General features: G+C 39.2%; 3 protein-coding genes across 10 annotated transcripts; all 3 read right to left on the bottom strand.

Moving 5' to 3' along the window:
- Positions 1–245: 245 nt before the first annotated feature.
- LOC127804535 (protein IQ-DOMAIN 24-like) lies at positions 246–5,221 on the bottom strand. Of its 2 annotated transcripts, XM_052341410.1 has the most exons (4): positions 4,623–5,220; positions 2,330–2,530; positions 1,765–1,842; positions 246–1,306 (listed from the first exon to the last, which is right to left on the bottom strand). In XM_052341410.1, exons 1-4 carry the CDS (start codon positions 5,007–5,009, stop codon positions 509–511), a joined length of 1,464 nt encoding a protein of 487 aa, XP_052197370.1. In that variant the 5' UTR covers positions 5,010–5,220; the 3' UTR covers positions 246–508. The 2 variants fall into 2 exon arrangements, with proteins under 2 accessions (XP_052197370.1, XP_052197374.1); XM_052341414.1 differs by lacking the exon at positions 1,765–1,842 and having other exon boundaries at positions 4,623–5,221.
- An 824-nt stretch (positions 5,222–6,045) lies between these two features.
- LOC127804510 (protein FAR1-RELATED SEQUENCE 5-like) lies at positions 6,046–12,962 on the bottom strand. Of its 6 annotated transcripts, XR_008023683.1 has the most exons (6): positions 12,748–12,962; positions 7,999–10,372; positions 7,754–7,906; positions 7,623–7,678; positions 6,725–7,505; positions 6,049–6,621 (listed from the first exon to the last, which is right to left on the bottom strand). XR_008023683.1 is itself a non-coding variant. In XM_052341404.1 (5 exons), the coding sequence occupies exons 2-4, from the start codon at positions 10,366–10,368 to the stop codon at positions 7,662–7,664; spliced, it is 2,553 nt and encodes an 850-aa protein (XP_052197364.1). In that variant the 5' UTR covers positions 10,369–10,372; positions 12,748–12,962; the 3' UTR covers positions 6,046–7,505; positions 7,623–7,661. The 6 variants fall into 6 exon arrangements, 5 of the variants coding, with proteins under 5 accessions (XP_052197364.1, XP_052197360.1, XP_052197349.1 ...); XM_052341404.1 differs by having other exon boundaries at positions 6,046–7,505; positions 7,623–7,691; XM_052341400.1 differs by having other exon boundaries at positions 6,047–7,505; positions 7,619–7,691.
- A 1,095-nt stretch (positions 12,963–14,057) lies between these two features.
- Positions 14,058–17,595, bottom strand: LOC127814261 (scarecrow-like protein 11). Of its 2 annotated transcripts, none has more exons than XM_052355673.1 (2): positions 16,909–17,595; positions 14,058–16,428 (listed from the first exon to the last, which is right to left on the bottom strand). In XM_052355673.1, the coding sequence occupies exon 2, from the start codon at positions 16,366–16,368 to the stop codon at positions 14,221–14,223; it is 2,148 nt and encodes a 715-aa protein (XP_052211633.1). In that variant the 5' UTR covers positions 16,369–16,428; positions 16,909–17,595; the 3' UTR covers positions 14,058–14,220. The 2 variants fall into 2 exon arrangements, with proteins under 2 accessions (XP_052211633.1, XP_052211623.1); XM_052355663.1 differs by having other exon boundaries at positions 16,761–17,595.

Here is a 17,595-nt window from a genome sequence, read left to right on the forward strand (position 1 = left end):
GAGATTTGAGAGGACATAAAGGCCAACAAATTAAAGTGAAGCTAATGAAAAAGTGCCTCCCCGTGAAGGCGGTCTGGTTGGATTGAATTTTCCCAGTTGAAACAAACAGTTTATTGTTTTTTTCCATTCTGATACTGATCATGAATCCAATGGCACATCCACACATAAGGCTAATGTTTCTTATCTTTCTTTATTAGACAAAAAAGAAAAATAGATCAGCTGATCATGGTAATCGATAGAACTGTTTTGTGTTTCAACAAGCAAAAAATACATTGAAAGTTAGAAGAAGCTTTAACCTTCGTCTCTGTCAAAAGAGATCATACAGGCACAGTTAAATGGCTATAATCAAAGCAACTGCTGGACAACACACAGTTCTTGTCCTCTCTGTTATCTTAACACAATCGTCGACATTTCTACAAGCAAACAATTACAGGCAAATGGTTGTTCCAATCGCAATGTTTTGACAAGCTAGAGGATCGACCAACAACAATTCATGGAAGAGCATGACTCAGAACCTACCACCATAACCAGGATTGTAGCTGGCTATGCCGTTCCCTTTCCCTTTAAACGGCGTCCCAGGTCTATCCATGCGACCAGAGCCCGGGTAAGCTTTGGTCCTGTAGTTGGCGTGCGAAGCAGACCCCATTTCAGAAACAGTGTCTGCGTCCCAGTACCCGCGAACAAAGCTCTTGGTTGGACCAAGTTTTTCAACTTGCATTCTCTGTCGGGGTGCGCTCTGGGACCTGACCTTCGCCTGAAATGATTCCGTGTTAGACATGTAGTTCGGGTGCCCTAGGTAGTCACTAAAGAAGCTTCTTGAAAACTCGCTCCTTGCGGGTGAGAAGGGTCCTCTTCTGCCACTACTTCCAGGTCTAGATGATGCAGAATACATTTGTGGGCTGTTCTCCCTAGTCCATACAGCCGCCTGATCTACTTGCACAGGGAATTTTAGGGATCTTAACGACAGAGCTTCAGCAGAAGGTATACTTGGATTTTGCTTTTGAGAATTGGTCGACTGTCTTGACAGAGAGTCAAATATTGTAACGCCCTGATTGCAATCGCATGTTGTAACATGCTTCGACGTCCTAAAGATTTCTTCACGTCCTTTAGAGGTCAGGTGAGGCTTCCAAGTGTCCACTTCAAGGATCTTGTCACTCCTCTCTTCATCGGCACGTCCAGTTGATGGCGAGGCTCCAGCCTGGCTGTTCCACGAACATTCTTCCATCCAGCGGTCTAACCAATTTGATCCCAAATGAGACCTTTGTAGATCAATATTGCCATTGATCTTCATCTTTGATTGAGGCCTCTGCATTTATGGAGAGAGAAAAAGAAAAAGAATGAATTAGATATTAACTAATTTGTTACATCATCAAGATATGTTCCTGAAAGCAAATTTAATGATTTCCAATTCGTCAATGCCATGTTCTAAAGTTTGTACGTATTTAGCTTAACCTTAAAATTAACTGCTGATTTTATCTCCTGGTACAGCATGCCATAAAAAAAAAAAAATGCCTGTCTCCTGTGGTTTTGAGAGATTTATTTGTTTACTTTATCTTCTAGTCCTTAAAACAAGTTCGATGTAAAGAACCAACCAAATAGGCATATTTGCCAAATCCCACCTGACAACCAAATTGTTCAAAAAGTTGCATTTGGATTTAGAATTTCAGAAGTTTGGATTTACTTTATCTTTTAGTCCTTAAAAGAAGTTCGATGTAAAGAACCATTAATGATCATAAAATCTAACTGTGAAAATCAAGTCTATACCATTGGCGCCAAGGGCCGATCAGATTTGGTACTGTACGCAGGAAATTGACTGTCACAATTTTTGAGAGTCCCTTGGCCCTGCCATTATAAAGAATAGGAGAAAGTGAAAAACTATCTCTACATATAAAAGATATTTAATTTATATTTTTCCCTCAGAGATCCCAGTCTGAAGTTGGAAACTGTACTTAAGTTGTTCATACACTGGTATTTATTGGATCCTGTATAATAATGTACAGTTCAAAGAATATTGTGTATTTCTCCTAATACAGTTCAAAGAATATAATATATTTACTATTTCCCTTAATCTTTGTCCATTTTTTAAACTTTGCATGTAGCAGACTGCAGTTGCGTATCATGGTGGAACTATGCAGGCCAGTAGTGCCATCATGTTTGTAACATGAAACTCGCAAATTACTGAAATTTATTAGGAAAATGGCATTGACATCCTCACACTCATTCAGGAAACACCGGACATCCTCACACTCATAGTTCAAATTAAAAACACACACACATATCTCCGTGAAAACAAAAATGATAATAACCAGAACTAAAAAAGAATACTTACTGAATTATATGACTGGGAGGACTTGGTGGTAGAATATGAGGATTCTGGAGCATGAGCTCGATTTGCACATGCTCGGGCCTGTATTCGTGCCAGTGCCTGCATGCGTCGAAGCATATCTGCACTTTGTTTTCTTACGATGTGTCCTCTGACCAATGCCTGAAGCCTCACCAACCCCTTTAGCGCCCTCAATGCTCTCCTCGCCTTGAAAACATACCCAATGTATTACATAACCAGAAAACCTTTCACTCCATATTGTCATAAATAAGGAACAAGTTTGCAGGAAGTTAAATATAAAGCGTGCTATTGGTCCACCGGTAATATTTTGTCTGTGTTGTACAGTAATACAACCATTTACATCTCAATTAAAAAAGGTCTCCATTTCCTTTCTCATATCTCTTTATCTTTCTTTCTTCCCCCTTAACTCCATATGCTAGACTCACTTTATTCTGATGTTCCCTTCACAGTAATTAAAATTGAGACTGCATTTGATTGAAAGAAAAATGGGGTTATTCCATGTTTAACCAATTTCTCTTTTCAAGGACTCAACAATATGAGACCTCAAAGACACTTGCCAGAGAAATTTTTATCAGTTTACAGACCATATAATCACTTCAACAATGATTAATATAACTTCTTCGATCAATGCGCCATAATTTTTTTATATTTACTGTAAGTCTATGTCAAAGTGTGAATGTTAGATAGCTGACAACCAGGTAAAAATCATTAATTCTTTGATCATGAATTCTAGATGAGTCCTCTTCTTTTCTTCAGTTTCTGCCTTTTCTCTAGTTTCGTACATTCCTTTTGCATATTTAAATTCCTCTTGGAAAACATAATTGAGAAAGAATTAGCTACTAGGGGGCTTCATTGTCATTGGACAAGTGGGCCATCCGGCTTGTTTACTTTACAAACAACTGCACCATTGCACGTATCTTAAAGATGCATCAGGCCCGCGTGAGCAGCTCAGTTGGTCAAGAAAGGGGGCACAAAGTGCCTTTCGTGGTAAATCTTAGACCAAGGTCAAGGATAGAGTTTCGCAAGCGGCAGTGTGGGGTATCTCTTTCCAAAGTGAGGGGGATTCCTTGTGCGCGGTAAGTCCGGGTCTAGTCACTGCATCCGACTGGGTCACCATAATTAATCTCCTCCCACGTTCTATCGAACCGAGTATGGGGGGCATTCGTGATGAGCGATTTCACCCTTTAGACCTTTGGACCAAGATGCATCGCAGTCAAAACTACGGACCCCTCTAATACACTGATTCAGAGACTTTATAATCTGATCTCGGGGGAGCAGAAGTCAAAAGAATACACAGGTTGGTACGGGATTTTGAAAAGGTAATGGCGGGTAGAAAACATCATTACTTGAACTTAAAAAATTTATAAAATAAGGAATGCTTACCTCTTGTACATCTAAATCCTACCATTAATTTTTATTTGCTTTTTACTTATCACTTCACATAGAACCAACACAATTCAAATGTGACCTGAAAATTTATAAGAAATCTCCTGCAATAAAGTAGACACACAAGCAATCATGATTGATTTGGGCGTATATTAACACCCCAACATACCATGATTATTAGTCAATAAATTACCGTTCCTCTCTCCCTCTCTCTAGTGTAGTTTTGATTTTTAAAGTTGGTATAGTTTTCAATCAGAAACCCCAAACTTGAACGGCAAAAAAGTCAATGTTGCCAAGATGACCATAGTTGACTACATTACCGCTAGTAGCTAACCAGCTGAACCACAGAAAGTGACTGGCACGAGGCTGATTGAAAGTGCCTGGAACCAAGTCCCTTTCCCAAAGACGGGCATGAACATCAACTGGACCCGATTCAAAATTTTCCTAAATGACAAAATTGGCCTTCCATTGACACAGTTGAAGTTGAGTTGAATAAAAACAAAGAGGGTCCTCCTTTTACCTAACAGAAAAAAAAAAAAAAACACACACACAAAGAGGGTCCATATCTTTGCTGTTCCTGGCTTATTTAGACAGTCTGTACAACACACGGGAAGAAGATAAGGCTTTGTTTGGTCAAATAAAGCTTGTAGCTCCCATATGACCATGTTATGCGTGCGTATAGGAAGAATAGTCAGTCATTTTGAAACCCCAAAAAAAAGACATTTTTCCAAATTAATTTCAATTTTATTTGCTTACTGTTCTGAATCATTTCTCATAATTCATGGAAGAACAATTAGAAGCGCATTTTGCAAACAGAAGCGTGTAATTTAATTCCCAAGAAACAAAGGGGTTAAAATTTAGGGAATAAAGAAATGGGCTAAAATTTACTAACCAGATAAGCTCGGAAAGCCGATTGGATCTTGACAGCCGCCAATTCCCGCCGCCGGAAACTCATTCCGGCGTGTCCGGAGGGGGGCCTGCTCCCGCCAGCACTCGTCAGCCTTACAACCTCGGCGGCAGCCTGCGCGGCGGCTAGAGCCGCCTCGGCCACGGCCGCCGTCGCCGCAGCCACCGCAATCGCGTGTTTGTTGGCGTCGATCACTTCCTCATAGGCGCCGGACGAGGACGCTTCGGCAGTGAAGGAGCCTTTGCTGCCACCACCACTCAGCTGGTCGTCGCCACTGAAGGATCTGGTATAAGCCTCCTTCTTCTTCTCCGACGAATCCGACGACTTTCTGGGGCTGAAAAGCCCCCGCAGCCATCTCGACGCCTTACCCATGTCTCATCGCCTGTGAATCGCCGGAAGATTTGGGGAGCAGTGTCGACTCTGTTCCAGCATTAGCACGAGAGAGAGAGAGAGAGAGAGAGATTGAAATCAAATGGGGATGGGGGAGAGTATAAAGAAAATGGGGCTGGGGAGGGGGACTGAAGAGGAGAATGGCGGTGGTTGGAGGTGGGGCTCGAGACCTGGCCGTAGGCCATAGCCGTAATAAAGGCAAGTTCACAGGCCGTCATACTGTTCAGATTGCTTTTGCTTCTTTCTTAGCTTAATTACAAACAAATTCAACTCAAAAACAAATTTAACTTTTCATATTTCGTATTCAATTAAACGAAATATATAAAACTAAATTTATTATAAGAAATTTGGACTACAATTTTCAAAAAGGCCCTGCCAAGCCGAGTTTTGAGCCTATTTTGTAATTTTATTATGATCATTATTATTATTTTTTAAATATGTTAGTAGCTAATCGTGGGGGTCTCATTTTCTCTTTCATCCTTTGAGGGAGTCGAGTGAAGTAAAATTGAGAACTGAGTAGACAACTAAATGAGCTTTGACAAACGAAACAGAAGGTGGCAATTCATTTGTTGACACTCGACCATAGTGGCAGTGGCTGGCTTTGCGTTCTTTCTCTTCCCTTTGATCTGGGCTTTGCCCGTCTCCATTCTATAAATTTATATTCTAAAATCGTGTTAATTCTTGTACAGAGGGTATTGCAAAATGTGTTGGGCATTCCTCGATCCTATTATTACTATTTGTTGTCTTTCCTATGCAAGCATAATCAAGCAATCCTAATTAGACAGTTATCCAGTAGTAATAGGGGTAACTTCACTCATTATCCATCATTTACTTGTCCCCCTAATCTTGAGAATTGCAGAACAACTTAGCTTAAAATCTACTTATCTATAGCAATCAATATACATGATTGCAGTATGTCTTGTGAACAAAAGAAATTGAATACATCGATCTCAAATTAGTTAATATACTTACAATTACAAATAACTGATCGGATGCCATTAAATCGCATTAGCAGTACTAGAATAAATAATGCCATTAAAACATCAAGGAAAGTTTAAACCTGCACATGATATGATGCCACCAAACAATTTTCTTCATCCAATTTTATTATTGGAAACAAAAAAAAAATATGAGAACAAGCCTGAGATATATAACAAGAATATAGTAGGATATCCTCTATGAAAGTCTGGTCCATAGCTGATTATAAGCAGAACATTTATATTCTAAAAGTAACCTTCCAGTATATTTACCAACTCACAGGAAGTCAATTCCATGAGATCCAATGCCTGGGATGAACACAACTACCATCAACGAGGACATACAGAACTGCCGCGGGGGGGAGATTGAGAGACAGTCACAGTTGCTGGAAGTATACTTCGACATGCTTGACACAAAATTTTGTACGGAATCTTCGGAATGTATTCTTGCAGAAAATCTCAAACCTATATTGCCTGCCTGCGGCGATAGCTTGGAAGGAGAACTATCATACCAGGTGGATGTGGATTTCAAATCAATATTTGGGTCACACACATTCAATGAAAATAGTTGCCTTTGGTGTTGATGGTTGTCTGCTGAAAAATAGCATGGAAGCTGCCTGCATACCAACCTTAAAAGTGACTAGAAAACAAAATGGCTGAGACCATAATCAGAAGAAATAATAGTAAGTGATCCCAACCAGTTTGGACATTGATCCATACCTGAAAATGTTTATATGCACTCCCTCCTGTGAACTTCAGAGAAGGAAGATTTGGGAACAAAATTCAGGAGTCCTCTTGAAGCCAATAGATGTAGTAAATTTAAGTCAAATAATTTAGATAGCTAATAGCACCATGCAACAAGTGTATGAGCATGCATCGAAACCAGTTTAGTTTTGAGTCTTCAGATAACAATTTCTGCAGACATCATTTTCCTCACAAACTTTTGGAAGAAGGGTCATGGTGAATTTTATATGGCAAGAGTACCAAGTATTAGATTAAATTATTTTGTGCCTAATTCTACAGAGTTTCTGCCTACTCTAATCAGAATATCAAACAAGACCTCCTTCATTTTGCTTACTCTAAAGAGAACATAATTTATGTTCTCTCTAGAAGGTAATACTTTTTATATATTCCAAATTTGATTACAATTTCTTGAGTATTTCCCTATTATTACCTAAAGTCAATAGAAAACATAAGAGGAGGACAAGGTGCGGAAAAATTGAAGTGCGCTAGTTACCTTTTACTTTTATTCAACATTGCTTCATGTGACACACACCCACACAAAGGCACAGTAAACTGATGGTTTTTGTTACCCACTATGATTGAAATAAACATGCATCAGGAGATATATACTGTACAAAATCTACATTGTTAAATGAGGAAAGATGAGTCATTGTTTCCATCTCTATTTGGTGCTGAGTTATTGGGCATTCGATGATCTGTATCTGTGATCATAATGGAATGATGTTGAATGTGGATGTTGCACATCAAGATCCATTGCCTACAAGTCCAAAATCAAAAGGCAACTTTATCGTTATGCAAGGCATTGTTTTTGTCCTGAAGCAATTGTAGTGGCAAAATTTATTGGAAGTATTTTAAGTAATAAATTATTACCTGCCTCAATTGATTTCTGTGCGATAAGGCTTCCTGGAATGGACTATGAATTAAAGATTCCTACACAAAAGAACTGCTTAAATCATTATGCACGACGGCTTCTGAATATCAATCATGAGATGTCAATATATTCACCTGATGCAACTGAGTTTGGTTAGGAGAATCATGTCGGTTAGAGAAGATGCTTTGAGGTTGATATATCTCAGGATTTGGTTGTTGGTCCACGGCCATATTAAATGGCTGGTGGAGGCATTGTACTACCTGATTTGCTTCAAAATTGTAGAAACCCTGTTTTTAAACAAGTGAAAATTATGCTTTAATATGTGACAAGCTAGCACAGAACATAAATTATGCATGTGACAACTCCATTAGATGTTTACCTGTTTCACAGGATTCAGGGATGAGGATGCAGATGAAACATATTCTGGTGGGGGTGAAGTGGAAGTGACAGCATCCGAATAGAGTAGATGTAAAATCTGAGATTTTTTGGTCTTGGAGATCTTTTCCATGGGATTATCAATTTTCCCATTGTTGGTGGCGGCAATCTCCAATTCATTTATTCCCCCAAATGTGCCGTTGTTACTCTGCCCCTCAATTTCATTTCTATCCAGAAAAATCTCTGGCTCTTCACTTTCAGAAGCACACGCCCCTGTGCTACTTGAGGTGATAGCCTGAGTTTCCTCCAAAGGTTTCAATGTCAAGATCTTTTCCACCCCTTGCATCACTTCATCAAGTTGTCTTGCAGCATAGTCAAATGCTTGACCAGATTCAGCAGCCCTGGCAGATATTTTAAGTATGCTTTGGCATAATTGTCTGTAACGGCTAGCTGTAACTAACTTGGGGTTTTCTTCAGTGGAGATTCCATGACTCCCTCTCAAACTTTCAAACCTTGCTTCTTTTGTCCATCTCTTCAAAATATAACGAGCAGGGACCACCTTTATGTTCTCACGATCAAGAACTTTTAGGGCATGAAAACAGAGAATTCCAAGAACCTTGAACTGCATGCAGCTGCAAGTGACCGTGACACTAGAAGAGTTAAATCTTACTAAGAACTCTCTTGGCTGCCCAAATGTTTGAGTTCTGTACTCGAGCACTGAACCATTCTCACTGCACAGGTTAGCAACAACATTTAAACACCTTTCATATTCTCGTTGGAATATTTCAAATGCATTTGGTGTATACAGATCACTGGCATGCTTTAAGAAAACTACATTAGCCAACAATCTTGGTTTACATCTGCCCATATCATAATTAGCTTCCAGTTCTTTATAGCGTTGCTCATTTACCACCTTTTCAAAATGCTTGAAGAACTGAAGCATTTCTAAGTCAGAATTTAGGTAATTTTTCAATTCATTTGACAAATTCTCTCCTTGATGTGTTCCTGTCCTGTCAATAAAAAATTTATTTCCTCCATATACTACAGCCCATTTTTCTTTTTCAACGAACATTGACTGAAACCACTCATTCTTCTGAAGATTAAATTTGTCTATCATAACATCCCAGGCATGAATGAAATCATCCTCATTCTCATGATCAAAGATGCAACTTCTCAAGTCTTCAGCAAAAGAATCCGCATCCTCTGAAACATGGCTGAGTTGTTTAAGAGCATTCTGGTACATCTGCCACACACAAATGCGGTGGTTTGTTTCTGGTAATGCTGAATTAATTGCTTCAATTATTGCCACATCTTGATCTGTGAAAATGACTTTTGGTTTCTTCCCAGACATTGCCTCAATAAATGTTTGGAAAAGCCACTTGAGAGATTCAATGGTTTCATCACACATAAGTGCAGCACCAAAGATCACAACTTGTCTATGATGATTCAGTCCGAAGAACTGAACAAATGGTCTTAATTCTTCATTTGTTCTGTGTGCTGCATCAAAACAAACCACATCACCAAAATGATCATAGTCCAGGACCATATTATCGTCAGCCCAAAATATGTTGCTTAACTTATCATCAACATCAAGCTGTAGGGCATAGAAGAACGAAGGATTTTCAAAGTGTTGCCTTTGAAAATAATACATCAACTGTGCTGCTTCCCCCTCCTTCATATGTCTTCCCCGTCCAGATTTTAGATAACTGTCACAATATATTGATCGGTAATCAAGGTTTTCTCTAGCACCAAATTGCCTACCCAACAATTGTAATTCTAATTTTGATTGTTTTTCAACAATATCTGCTGAGTCAGCTTCACTTACTCCAATAACATCCATCATACCCGGTGATGGTAATTCCTGTAATTTCAATGCATTAATTGGGTTTACATTCTCATGATTGTGCCTTGCTACAAAGTTTGTGACTTGATATTTTCCATCAACCTGACGAGTAATTATCATGTGTGCCAAGCAACCAGTTCTTGTTTCCTTCCGGTGTTTCTTCACATTAACATCTCGTTTATCCTTCCGTCGGAAACCTTCCTTGGAACAGGTGAACTTTCTAGATACCACCATACCATGTATTTTACTCCTATTCACCCAGTCCTTCCTAACGCTAAAACCTACCAATTCAGCATACTTACTATAAAATCTGTATGCATGCTCATCTGATTCAAACTCCATGCCAATTTTTAGTACCCCTTTTGAATTGGCTTCATCTTTTGATGAAAGATTGGACTGCACTGAGCTAACATTGCTAAGTTTAGGGCTGCGACACTCCTGCTCAATGTTCAAATCCAACTTATTTGATGATTGAAGTCCTGTATCCATGTCATACTTGTGACGGCAAAGTAGATCACCATCCCTATTCATTGTCCTTCAATATTAGAGGGAGAAATGAGAAAAATATTACAATAAGAATAGAAAGATAGGAAATGAAATCACCACATTCTTGCCACATGGAAGTTTAAGCATGCATTTTATCGGTTATAGTCCTAAACTACAAATATCCAAACAAGAATAAGGATAAAAGGAGCGTGACTGATACACAAGCCTCCTTGCTTTGTGAGGGTTGGTGAAGGGTACTGAATTATTTGTTTCATACAGTTAAAAAATAGCAGTAAACAGAATACCTGAAAGAGAATTTGCTCCAACAAGAAAAAGCACATTTATGTGTAAGGCTTGAAAAGAACCAAGATACTCAAACATGGCTTGTGTTTGGTTCACTAAAAGCTAACCAAAAAAAAAGAAAGAAATAAAAGAAAGAAAAAGCTTGGATCAAGAAGCACATATGCACTGTAAGGATCCACGCACACACATATATAACCAGTTACTTGAGGTTAATCGCTCAATTAAAGCCCCTTTCAGATCAGTCTGAAAGAAAAAGAATCCAAGGTTAAACACACTTTTTAGTTCATTAAACTTTCCATCCAGGTTTGAAGAGTCCACTTGTTAGCTCATTTGTGAAGGGATTTAATGCAACCGAGTCAGACGATCACACAAAAAACCAAGAAAAATAAGAGAGACACACGAGATTACCCAGGTTCACCCCAAGTTAGGGCTACGTCCTGCTAAGAGTTTTTTTTACTATATTTTTCGGTTACAGCAGATTCAACAACTTACAATTGAACAAAATAAGCAAAAATATATATGCCTCAAAAATGGGCCTAAAACCTAAAACAATATAAAAAACTCTTAAGTCCAACCATACGGGCCAGCTTACGTAAAAGCCCAAACCCGCGGAACCCCCGTCGGGGGGCGCTGCCCCCGAACCCCAACCCGCTGACCGGGTTGTTGGGCTGGGGCGTACACATACACACATACAAAATATCCCAACCACCTCTAACACAGGAAGAAAAATGACAGTTTGTTCCCACAAGATAAATCGAAGCAACACAAGCATAAAAACAGTAAAAGAAGAGGCACAAGGTTTTACCGTGGTTCACCCTAAAATAGGGCTACATCCACGTTGAGTTCCGGTTTAAGGGAGCTCACTGCACTATAATAATGATGATAGATATACACCCTCAACTCCTCAACGCTCAATACAAAATACAGCAAGATAAATATGTAAATCAGTGACAGAAATAGCTTACAACCATAAACGAGCCAACACACAAGATCTGTAGGACTCAAACAGCACCAAAGGTAAGGTTGACAGCAGTAGATGGAAGAGATCTGAGAGCGCCAGTGTATCTCCATGAGTCGCAGCTAGGGTTTTAAATAGCCAAGAGAGAAGATCGGTTCTGAGAGAAAATCGGCAAATTTAGGGCTAAGGACGAATGCTGTTGTAACAAACGAAGACCGAGCTTTATATATGGGAGAGCATTGGATGGGCCATCGAGTTAACGGATCGCAGGAGGTTGCTGAATGGGCCAAGCCCAATTGCCATCCATCCTTTAAGAGACTGCTGGAGGTTGCTAAGTGGGTCAAGCCCACTAGCCTTCCGTCCAGCAGCCTTGAGTTGGGGCTTCACTATCAACACGGGTAGCGGGACACCCGTTTCGGGGGCGCTGCCCCCGAACCCCCGTATCCCGCGCGTAGGGGTCACATTTAGTTGGGTAACACTTCAGTTTCCCTAAGCTCACGTGGGCGTACCCGGTATGAGAAACAAGGGTCCCCGAAGTATTCGCCAACTCCAACAATTTGCAGCCTGCTCATATCTACACAGAGTTACTCTCTCTATCTCTAAAGTTGACATTAAACTTTAAATCTTGATATAATAAAAAACGACAATCTTTTTTCATGTTCTCTTCTCTTTTATGTATTTTATTAGATAGTGCAATTTAACATAGCTAATGACATCACAATCGAAGTGATTACTTGATTTAGTTTTCCATTGAAACAAATGGGGTGTAAGTTCAGACTTTGAATGTGCACGCTCAAGGTGTACAAACCTGTGCTTACTGTTTAATCATTTCCTCATTTTCTGTCATACTCATGCAGCCCAGAAACTCCAACCAGTTTCCAAGACAAGGAGTTTATCTAGGATGTAATCATTCAAATCCATACACTTTCGGATACCCAGTTCAGATTAGAGCAAAAAATCTCTTTTTTATTTGCAGAACCCAACTCATTACACAACGCAACACAGAGGAGCGCTATTTGGATTCCATAAATGCACAAAATTTCCAGTTCAAAAATTTACATTACGCTCAATTATCAAACCACTGCACTACATATTAAAGAACCCTAATTCAAGCAAACTAAGCAATCAGCGATGAGGAGAGTAAGAGATCCTGAAAAAAATACCCTAACACCGAAAACGTTAACTGAGAAGTAGGGTCTCAGCTTCAGTTCCAATTGAGTGTTCCTCGTGCTCTTAGAGCAACATCCCATAAGAGAGAGAGCGGGGTTTGGGCTCGTCGGCAAGGTTCGAATTCCAGCTTCGGTGTCTTTGTTTGGGAAGAATCGTTGTTGTTCTAGTCCAGCTGCGAAGGACTCCCGTGCAATTCTGCAGCAAATATACGGGATCTCAGTGTAATTTAATGAAGTTGAAGATAGTTAATTGATTTTCTTCCAATATATACATCGCAATTGAAATATTCCATAATGCTATTTGTATTTGTATTCGGATTTCTATGTTTAAAAAATCATAAACATTTCTTAGAAAAATTATTAATTAGTTTTTAAGTATTATAAACACTTTTAACACTTCTTGTACAAAATTTAATAAATTTTTTAATTAATAACTTTACAAAAAAATATCAATAATTTATGAAATGTGAAAATTTCATATACAATAAGTATTATTGTTAAATGTTGTATAAAAATATCAAAATGAAAATGATTAGAGAAGGAATCTTTTTTATCTCTAACTTAAAATTTATGTATATTGTTAAATTAAATAATTATTTTTTATATTAAAAAATTATATTTATAAATAATACTTTTATATTTTTTTATTTATATGTTTCCCACATTTCTATTTCTTATTTTTTTTGAAAAAATTATTTTTTCATTTTTATTTTATATTGTATTCGTTTTTTATTTTTATTTTCATGCAATCTAAGCAGCAGATTAACCATATATAAAATCTGTCAACTTAAAAATAAATGATAATTACTTATGTTATGGGTTTAAAAATAAATTAGAATTACTCAAATTTAATTAGTATAGAAGTGCAAAATCAACAAGATTAAGATCAAGAGTTAGCTTTATAAATTCCCTTCTTTTTTTTTTGTTCCTTCAGCTCCATTAAAGTTCATGTTATCTCAATGTTTATGTTAATTTTGAATATATAAAAACGTAGATTTAAAGATAAATTTTGTTTTTTTTTCTATTTTTTAAATGCAAGCTAAACGAAAATAAGATGAAAATTTTTTATGTAACATTTTTTTATATATAGAAAAACAAAATATCAAATTTTAATTTTACCACATGATCAGGTATACATAATTTTTAATGAAAAATATTGTAGCTAAAATAAAAAATAATGCTCATTCTTTGAGTTTTATATGCATTTGTTTTCAGTTCATCTTTTTTGTTCAATTTTGGTTTTCAGTTGAAAAATGAAAACTAGATCTATCAAACATTTGATTTACGAAGAAACAAATGAAGTGTAGGGTAAGGAATAAGGAGTCCAATGCAACGAAGGGACCTAAAAAAGTCGTAGGTCTTGGGTTACTGAAAAGGAAACAAGTGACGACGTATCCAATAAACATCAAATGATATATCTATATTTTAGTTTTTCTTCTTAACTAGAAGTTGCATAACACCACATAGCTATGCAGGTTTCCAAGAGGAGATGGCAAAGAAAGCTCGCCCCTTCCACCCATGTACCATCCACTGGTTGGCCTCGTCCACAAAAAAGTCCTTGTGGTAGGATGATTTGATCTTAGCCCTTACCTCCTTAAGGATCTCCCGATTTAAAGGCAGCTGTTTGAACCCAGCCCTGAGTGTCCGAATCTCCCACTGTTTGTATGACTCTGGCCTTACAACCCTATCAAATCCTTCACATGCTACGACATTCAAAATTGACTCCCCCCATATATACCTCTCAATGGCCATTCTTTCCTGATTATCACGCGGCACAATAGCGTCCAACATATCAAACAATGAAGAGAAGAAGAAGAGAGACTCGCGGAACCGTGATACAAAAAATGGGGAATTATAGGCGCCATTAACTACTCCATGTATGAAAATATCTGGGTTAATCCTCTTGAATAAGTTTAAAACTGTATCCCTTGGACTACGCTCCATAACTGTGTCATCAGGTAAGAATTCAAACTGGTGCACATTGTTAACAACAAGCACCTCCTCGTTCTGAATCCTGAGATCCTCAATACTAACAGTTTCCCATTTTTGTCCGAAACCATTGTACTCAAATGGAACCTTCAACTTCTCACAATAAGTTGCTAAACGCCGTCCTGTTTCCTTAACCCTTGCATCTGGTCGGAAACCGATTTGGGGAAGGTCTATTGCCGTTATGCGAAGCTTGGGAGGTCCACCAGGTCTTTCAGATAAACGCCGAATAAGTGGGGGCCATTGGAGGCCATGAAGAATACCAAAATGAATAATGTGAACACAAGTAGCTTTCTCAGCCAGTTCCATGATCATTTGGGTTGCAACGAAATAAGAAATCCCCACGAAAGGGAATGCTGTAACGCACAATTTATGAGCTTTCCAAACATCAGCTTCCACTAAGCTCTGGACATGAAAGGGTTTATATTCTGGGGTCCTAGAACTGGTCAAGCGTGCCTCGAGAGCATTAGAAAAGTAATGAGCCAACCTCTGGGATGCATCACCCAGTGGAGATGAAAGCAACCTTATATGCTTCAGTAGTTTAGTTGCTGTCATCAGATCATTGTCTGCCATAGATTGCATGCACTGTATCAGGAGTCGCCTCATATCAAGTGCTTCCTTTTTCGCAATTCCTTTCTTGTCGTAGGCTCTTTCTTCATTATATATTTTTGCTTGCTCATATTCTTGCCCCTTTCTGCCTGCCTCGGTTGGCACGTCATCATCAGAAGTGTGTAAGGCAGACTCACCAAAGGACAATACCTTATCAAACATCTCGTATAAAACAGACTCCTCAACATCTACTGCCGACTGCTTGTTACTTCTCCCTTCGTCTAAGGCACTCTCCTCTTGGTGAAGACTTTTTCTTCCCCTCAATAAACTACCCTGGCAGTCCCCTTCATCATTTTCCAGCTTGGCTGTCGTTTGCCAAACCTTTTCCTTTGCTATAGCTGATGCGAATCTGCTCTCAAAGTTAAAAGTTACGCCATTTTCACTAGGTATAATGTTCCTCGGGTTCTCTAGCGCCCCCCAATTCACAACAGACTTCACGGGTTCAATATCACTATGACAAGGGAATCTTACAAAGGAAAATGATGGTGAGTCACTCGGTAATGAATGGTCGACAGAAGGATTGTGCATAAGAGGAGATATATTTGCACCAAATTTAACCAAGTTGTCAGCATCAGAAGAGCTGCCACCATAACTGCTACTACATTGGGCGCTAGTTGTTTCCTCACGAGGCATCACCGGATTGGGCAAGGAAGGATATCTTTCATTAAGTATATCATAGAAGTATTTCTCAGCAGCATGAAGAGTGGAGTCCTCAATCATGGAGGCCTTGTCTTCCATGTCATCTTCCATTAATACCTGGTCTATGTACTTGAGAACAGAGTCACAGAAATCATATTTTCCTGCAGAATCTCCACTACAGCTCACAGACAAATCCGTGGAGTGAATTACAGGGGCTGGACCATCTGAAATGGAAAGAACATTCGAGTATTCATATTGTCGGTTCACATCTTCAAGTTGAAATCCTGTAATCGAATTAGGATCTGAATAGGCTGAAACAGACTCCTGCTTTGACTCACATCCGTCCGTGGAACCAGAAAATGACCAGTGATGCAAATCCATGGACACCTTCCTGGTACAGAAATTTGACGGAAATCCAACTTCAAGAACTAAACCTGTGGTCTGCAGTTGTTCAAAACTGACAGCTTGTATAAGCTAAATTAAAACACCAAACCAAGAGAAAGAACTACGACAAAGGTAACTAAAAGAGAAACTGCTATCACCAGATAAGAAAGATAGAGAACCCTAGAAATTGAAAGGAATTCTAACAGAAACAGCATTCACAGAAGCAGAATCAATAGAAAGATAATATGAATAAAATAAGAAATTCTCGCCCAGATAAAAATTATATGAAGCTTGATGCACATTAAAATCCGAGAAACAACGCGAGGAACAGAAGACGAAGAGAAATGGAGAAATTAATTTGAAGAACAAAGAAGCTGAAGAATCTTTACTTGATGCGTATCCCAATTTCACCGTTCCCGAAGACGAGAGCAGTAAGAGAGATCAATTTGAAGCACAGCGAAACTCAAGAATCTGTATCACATATTCACCCCGATTTGGGTATATAAAACCAAAACAAGAATAAAGCAGAACCCGTACCTCGCATGAGACAGAACTCAATAAAGATCACTGTACCAAGGGTGCCCGGTGATTAAAAAAAAGGGGGATGAACCATATATAAATGAGCTAAAACCTGTCTATTTAAGATGGAAGCTGAAGTTGGGAACCCTAGTAGTCAAGTTGAAGGAATTGGCGTAGTCCAAATGAAGGAGACTTTTCTGAAACGATGACGTAGACCTCGCATTCTAGTCTATGGCCGAGAAACTTCCTCCGACTCGACATGAATAACCCATGCTTCTTCAAAGAAATGGTACCGTCGGCTTCTTTCTCCCTCCCTCCCTCCCTCCCTCCAGTGGCAGTGGGAAGTGGGAACAGAACCCACGCCCCTACGTTCGGCGCTGGCGGCCCCTCTTACGGAACCCATTACAACACTTGTGATGCCGTCGCTGGCGATTGGAGACAAAGACAAAGGGCCGGAGACGACGACAAAGACGAAGGGTTAGAGACGAAGACGAAGGCGGAGACTCGGAGACAAAAGGCTGGAAAGTCATGGATGAAGGGCCGAAGCTGAATGGCTGGCCCTTCGTCTTCGTCTCCGATTCGCTCGGCCCTTCATCTCCCTCCGCCGCGAACGGCACTGCCGACCCAACATCTCCCTCTCCCTTTTGCACCACCGTTCTCGCTCGTCGACGCCATTGGGCTCTTCGCTAAGTTTTTTTTTTTTTT

Source organism: Diospyros lotus, chromosome 1, assembly GCF_014633365.1.
Source record: "Diospyros lotus cultivar Yz01 chromosome 1, ASM1463336v1, whole genome shotgun sequence".
Classification (NCBI taxonomy): domain Eukaryota; kingdom Viridiplantae; phylum Streptophyta; class Magnoliopsida; order Ericales; family Ebenaceae; genus Diospyros; species Diospyros lotus.

Excerpts from the sequence above, each read along its gene's own strand:
- LOC127804535 (XM_052341410.1), bottom strand. The coding sequence starts at position 5,009 with ATGGGTAAGGCGTCGAGATGGCTGCGGGGGCTTTTCAGCCCCAGAAAG. Across the intron at positions 2,531-4,622 it reads CGGCTTTCCGAGCTTATCTG|GCGAGGAGAGCATTGAGGGC; the intron begins GTTAGTAAATTT and ends TATGTTTTCAAG. Across the intron at positions 1,307-1,764 it reads ATCGGCCCTTGGCGCCAATG|AGGCCTCAATCAAAGATGAA; the intron begins GTATAGACTTGA and ends CCATAAATGCAG.
- LOC127804510 (XM_052341383.1), bottom strand. The coding sequence starts at position 10,368 with ATGAATAGGGATGGTGATCTACTTTGCCGTCACAAGTATGACATGGAT. Across the intron at positions 7,679-7,753 it reads ACCAAACTCAGTTGCATCAG|GAATCTTTAATTCATAGTCC; the intron begins GTGAATATATTG and ends TCTTTTGTGTAG. Across the intron at positions 7,506-7,622 it reads TCGCACAGAAATCAATTGAG|GCAATGGATCTTGATGTGCA; the intron begins GCAGGTAATAAT and ends TTGGACTTGTAG.
- LOC127814261 (XM_052355673.1), bottom strand. The coding sequence starts at position 16,368 with ATGGATTTGCATCACTGGTCATTTTCTGGTTCCACGGACGGATGTGAG.